Here is a 6,476-nt window from a genome sequence, read left to right on the forward strand (position 1 = left end):
CATTAGAAATGCGCGCGGCAGCAGCTAAATGATAAGAGACTTTATGACCCTCGATGATATAAAATCTGGCTTTAATTGAAAATAAAAACCTAAAAGAGCTGGAATTATTGAAATGAAATTTAAATAATTTTTGATGAAACACTGTTTTTTTTTCTTAGGGAGCATCAAAGTTGCGTGGAAAAAGAAGCAAGCAAAGGGAATCATCATAAAGAAGACTATATCTACATCTGTTAAATTAATGCATCTTCTTCGCTCCATGTACACCAAAACAAATTTGCTGAACTAGGTTAAAACTTTTATATATTGGGCTAAAACAAAATTGTATTAATCGGTAAATGTTTGTAAATACGAAAAACTCTTTACGTATGTTCCTTTTGGTACCTATCTCTTTAAATGACTGCTTCAAGCTGAAGATCAACAACATTTTTGCTTCAGTGCATGGCCTTTTATTGGCCTCTCTTTCGCTCCGTGTGTGTGTGTGGTAAAAAAAACGTTGATTTTTGTCGGTTTTAATATTCGTGCTACCGTTAGAATCAACAGCGCAGAGTGGTGTGGAAAATTCGTGGAAAGGGGGAGGGAAAATGGTAAGGGGGCGGCGTCAAAGTCGACGCTTCGCCAGCGCCGGCGTCTCTTTGGTAAAACATTAATTAAATTAATTAACCAACTCGTGCCAAGAATTTCATACCGAAGAAGTAGATGAGCAGATGAGCAGCAAACCAAAAAAGAACATATCTATGTACGTTGAGCCATAGTCGTATAGCACAGTATAGTCGTATATATATTCCAGACATCGCCTCGGAACGCATAATTAATGCGCTCAGTGCGCAGAACCAGATTAAAGTGCGCCTTGGCCACACACATATATACAGATACATATGTATCGCTACATATAGCACCATCCTTAGCTGCTTGCTGTTAAGTCAGTCATCTGTGGTGAAAGATCGGATCCGTCTTCCGGCAATTTAAAGTGATTCTTTCAATTTAATAATGCCGAGTTGAGTGGGTTTTTACTTTTAATACTACTTTTCCCGGAATTAATGGGTTTTATGATTTATTAATGAGGCGAATTTAAAGGGCTCGTTATTTATTGCTTCATTTTAAATTGGCAGAATAACCGTTTGCTATCTGAAACAATTAGTTCTATTGTCTAATTTAATCCCTTTTCACATTTGATTAATCCAATATTTAATCCAACAAACTTGAACCAATTTTGTAGGCCTTTTGTTGGCCGCTTCTCGCATCTCTACCTTAAGGGCCAACGTCAATTAATCTTGGCCAACACGAAGATGCCTCTGAATACGTTTTCCATATCCGTTAGTAGTTTGGAATGTGAAACCCGGACAAAAAGAGGCAAAATATCGCGACACGTGCCAAGTGAGCCACACAGCCAGCGAGACATCAATCAATTGCGCTGATTGAATGCATTCGAAACCGAAACACAACAAAAATAAAGAAAGGGGGATCTGCGAAAGTAAATAAATAAAAAATAAACGCACAAAAAAGGCAGCCTCTAACAAAGTGTGAAGTTGGATATAAAGTGGCGCTTAATTGCGGGCGATTAATGAAGCAAGAATCCCCAAGGCCCAAGCCTCAACCCCCCATTCCCCAAATCCAATGCCCAGTTTCGAGGTGCCCAGGGCAATCGGCTTCTTTTTTTTTTCTAGTGTAGTCGCTCTGCTGTCGTCGCCTGTGTCAGGTGTCATGTGTCAAGTGTCAGGTGTCAGGGCAAGGGGCAAAAGTTTAACGGTTCTCCCAGCCACCAATCAACGCAAGAAACCCCCCTAAAAAAAAAGAAAAAAAAAAACCCAAATGAAAAACGAAACAATCCAAAAAGCTTACAACAAAATTAACACGAAAATCGCCGGCAGCCAAATGGCCAACGAACTCGACTCCAATCCATTGGCAATTGGAAGGTCGGCGTCGTCATGAAAATGTTTACATATACATACGAGTATATCCTACACTTTCAATATATGGGTACAAAAATAAAGGTAAAATAAAGCTTTATCAAGTGCAATAAACCATAAACTGATGGAATCCCAAATTGAATAAAACTATCGAAGATAACTGCAAAGGCTGAATATGAAATACTCGTTGCGTGCGTAAGACGACTATTGTAATACCCTAGGTACCCATCATAGTAACTTATTTAACCAATTTTATGAAACTCTTTTCATAACGAAATACAGAATTCAAATATAATACGCATTTTCTAAGATTCCTGTTCTTATTTGCCTCTCGGCAAAGTCTTAAGGCTGAGATCATTTTTGTCATGGATATTTTTATGTGATGACCATGTCACGATCGTCGGTGGGATTAGAACAAACTTAAGCTTAAATTGTGCAGATGTGGAGGATATCTTTGGTATTGGTATTGAGGCTTTCCAGGAATATAGCACTGATCCACACCCACGATACTGTGTAGTAGTCAGTCAAAAAATCTGGCACAGTGTTCGCATATTGAACACCTCTTTTTGCTTCCGATTCTACATATTGGATTCTCCAGTTCTCCGATTCTCCGTGACACAATTTCGAATCAAAGGAGCGAGGGGCGACGGAAGTATGAGACTTCGTGGCCCGCCGATTAATATGGAGAACGAACAGCACTTGCCGCAAATGGTGTGCCAACTTCCGACCATAAGTACGTCTATATACAAAACGAAAAAGCCGGCGAGAAGAAGAGCCCCAGCCATAAATCACAAGAGCGTATGTTGACAACACTGGCAGCATGACAATTGCCACCTGCTGGGCCGAAAGGAAATCCCATTAATGACAAAATCAATAAATTCATAATTCCATCCAAAGCAGACATCACAAATGTAAAATAAACAAATCGAGAAGATATACACAAAACCGTACGAGTCAGGCAGACAGGCATGCCGTTAAATCAGCGCCTTAAATACAATATTAAATTAAAGACTCTCCAAATTCTTCGCTGCGAGGGGACAGCAACCAAATAATTAAATGGAAACTCAACGGGAGAGGAGGCGGGAATGAAATTGATTTGTCAGATAAATCAAAGAGTGATCTATACAACAGGGTCTGCATCCCAGAAAGCAGAAACCAAAGCTTGCACAAAGAATTCAAACACTTTGTTCGTAAGTTCGATTGTAAGGACTGAAGGGGGTCGAAATCCCAAGATTAAAGACTTGGGATCAAAATACAATATTGAAGAAAAGTTCGAGTTTTATCGTCTTCGATTGAAGATTATAAGTCATAGAATAAATGGGGTTAGCAGATGTGACAAATAACTTTACTGCCTTAATAAATCCTTCATCTAGCTTCTATTAATTAATTACGTTTGACTGTGACTAAAAATCAATTAAATAAGAACCACTGCTGCTGCATTCGAACGGATTATGCAATCACAATCTGCCGCGTGATTTCTTCCGGAAAAGTCAATCAGTCCATCACTCAATCGACGATTGAAGGAAGCCAAACAGTTGGCAGTCTACAGACTGCAACTGCCGTTGCATTAATCACCCAATGCTATGCAGGCAAATCAGAACCGATCCATCGGATCCATCGCACTCGTCATAATTACCGATGATAGCTCGACTCAATTCAACTCAACTCAGCTCAACTCGACTCAACTCGACTCAACTCGACTCCAACGTGTCATGTCAAGCCCCCCGATCTGCGATCGTTCCCCTTTGTATTGCCTAATTGAAATAATGCCGCCCGTAATTGAATCAATTAAATCGGCGGCCAATCAGCGCCAGCGAATGAATAACACCAATGATGGGTATCTATGAGTAGCGTCTTTACAAAAAAAGCACTGCAAGACATTCGTCTTAATATTTAAAATTAAATATCAATAATAATTGATATTTCTGATTCAAGGCTTACCATTCTGTTATCAGGCTGCTTGAATCCTTGCCAGTCTTGGTAATGTGAACTTCGAAACCTGCATTGATTAAAGAAATAAAGTGAAGATAACATGTTAAAAATGTATTCTATAACAATTAATGATTACATTTATGAAATCCCAGATGCATAAATTGCCCAAACCTATTAGGGAGCTGCTAATGGAATATTCCCCACTTTCAGGGCACTTCGAATTCAAGTCACGACCCAGATAGTGAGTCATTCGACCCCAGCAAACTGCTGGCCATCTGTCTACCGTAGTCTGTAATTATTTTGGTATTTGCCGCATTTCGAAATGAATCGATTTCGAGACACACACACTGACGCACACCGATAGACACGAGCAAATTGAATTGGCTACTCGAAAGGAATAAGGGATTGTGAATGGATCTGGCCGGGATCAGCTTGTGGCTTCTCCTGCTCCATTTCAGCCGCATCCCGCCCATCGCTGGTCACTACAAATGCAGGGAATGTGAACAGTACAAGTTCAAGCTGCCGGAGAGATGCAAGTACGTGAGGGAGGCGGCTCAGGTGTTTGAGCGAAAGTGTGGCGGCACCTATCCACTAATGGCATTCACCAAATATCGGGATACCTTTATAAAGACCGGCGAGCCATTTGCCCTGTACATGCCGAGCTCCTTGGATTACGTGATGGTGCTGATGAAGGATTCGGCACTGCAGCATTGTGCGCGTATTCAAGTGGGCAATACAAACATGTTCTTTTGCCTGGACGATGTCAACAATGAGACAATCAAACTGGACGTGGCCCACATGTATTGCTTCCCATTTCACATCCAGCTGCCGGATGATCTGATGCAGGAGTGCCTCAAGGAGAACAAGATGACCGATGGCTATCTGAACGATGTACTCCGCACCCGGCGCGGCATCATCCACTATACCTTTGGCGATAGTCGGGGCCATCGGCTCATTTGCGGATATTTCTGGCCGAAGCTCCTGCTCCTCGTGCTTCTCCTGCCATCGATGATGAGTCGTAAATTTTTATGCGAGCTGCCATAAAGATTGATCGGTTAAGCCAAAAGGGGATGGCATTTAGTAAAATTGCTAAAACAAAAACGCTAAAGCTGAGTAAATATACTAAGTATACTAAGTATATATATGAATTGCCATGCTTATCGGTGGCCTTGCTCCTGGCCATCTCCTTGCAGCCGCCGCCGCCCCTTGTTGTGTATTTATTTTATGGCAAAAACAAATGAAACTGTATTAACGCATTGTTTGTTTTCATTGGACGGCGGAGGGCAGTCTTCTGGCTTCCCATGGAAGGCAAACCTCTTCCGCCTCTCAGGAATGCAGGAGCAAACGATCTTGTTATGTCTTTATATTGCTGATTAGTTTTCTGATCTTTTATGGTTCTTACACATTGATTTCCATATGGGAAATGAAGTGATAAATCCAATTAAAATTAGCCAAGCGTAGCGAACATAGCTGTGGATGGCTGTCTAATTAAAAACATTTTCCCTTGCACCCTTCTGGTCAGGTTACACATGTATGAGTTCCATCTGACCACATCACGTTGCAGTTCGTGATCCAAAGATTGGTCACCTGCGGCTGCCTGGCGTGCGTACTCGCCAAATTTCCATCCACATTGCAAACCTAAATCGCGATCGCCGGTCCGCGGTATTCTCATATCCAAATCTCCAAGTCTCGGTCCTCTAATCCCCATTCATCCGGTCGTTTGTAGTCGCGTCTAGCGGTTTCCCCCGACTGCAAGGAAAAGCCTTGGCGCGACCATCGACCAGATTGTCAATGCGGCGATCTGAATGCAGAACGTCAGCATCGGCATCAGTATCAGCATCAGCATCAGTATCAGATATATACATATATATATATAGCGAGTAGTCCAGTTCGATCGCTCTGCGGCGATTTGCATTTTGGGCATTGGCCCGGGTTAAGGAGAATCATGGGTTTCAGCAACAGTTGTGTTGTTGCACAAATGCCGTTGTCCGCACAGTGGTCGCGATTACCAATTAGTCAGGGGAAAGAATTTAGCAAAAGCATGCAATTATCTAACGAGGTGTCTGAAAGTATGCAACACCTTACCTTGAATATGACGCAAAAATGGTCTGGCTTAACAAGTCGTATGCTTCGATTTGATCCACTGTGCCACAAGAAAAGCACCCACATGCAAGTGGCTTTTCTTCTACTTGCCGTGGTTTCGGTTGTTTTAAATTTTCTCCTGGTATTCATAGGAATTTCCAATTGATTTTCAGTTTCTATTGACCGCACCGCACCGCAGTTGTCACGTGTTGGCCAGCCCCCTCCCCTGCCTCGCTGCATTTTTCCACGCCCCTTTCGCCGCACAGCCCCCATGCGGCCCACACCAGGATCCCTTGCCCCATCAACTCATTACGCATCTGGCACACTTGAGTTCAATCAAATGCCAAATGCTGCAGCAGGTGGGGTCTTTCCCCAACTCCTCGCCACTTTGTGTTTTACGGGGATAATTGCGCAAAGGCTTGGGAAAGATCTGTCCAGCCATTTGCATAAATTTCCCTTGCGGAGGCGAAGACTCCGGAGGAGGGGAGCGACCACACAAACTGGGACTCTTGGGGACCTGAGACCTGACTTCATCCTCCACACGAGAAATAATTC

At 42.6% G+C, this 6,476-nt stretch overlaps 1 protein-coding gene across 1 annotated transcript; it reads left to right on the forward strand.

The window, feature by feature from the left end:
* Window positions 1–4,170: 4,170 nt before the first annotated feature.
* On the forward strand, window positions 4,171–4,893 carry LOC6551202. The gene has a single exon (XM_001976898.3). The coding sequence runs from the start codon at window positions 4,251–4,253 to the stop codon at window positions 4,881–4,883; it is 633 nt and encodes a 210-aa protein (XP_001976934.1). The 5' UTR covers window positions 4,171–4,250; the 3' UTR covers window positions 4,884–4,893.
* The last annotated feature ends 1,583 nt before the right edge of the window (window positions 4,894–6,476 follow it).

This window comes from Drosophila erecta, unplaced genomic scaffold (assembly GCF_003286155.1).
Source record: "Drosophila erecta strain 14021-0224.00,06,07 unplaced genomic scaffold, DereRS2 tig00000126-arrow-pilon, whole genome shotgun sequence".
In the NCBI taxonomy this organism is placed as follows: Eukaryota; Metazoa; Arthropoda; class Insecta; order Diptera; family Drosophilidae; genus Drosophila; species Drosophila erecta.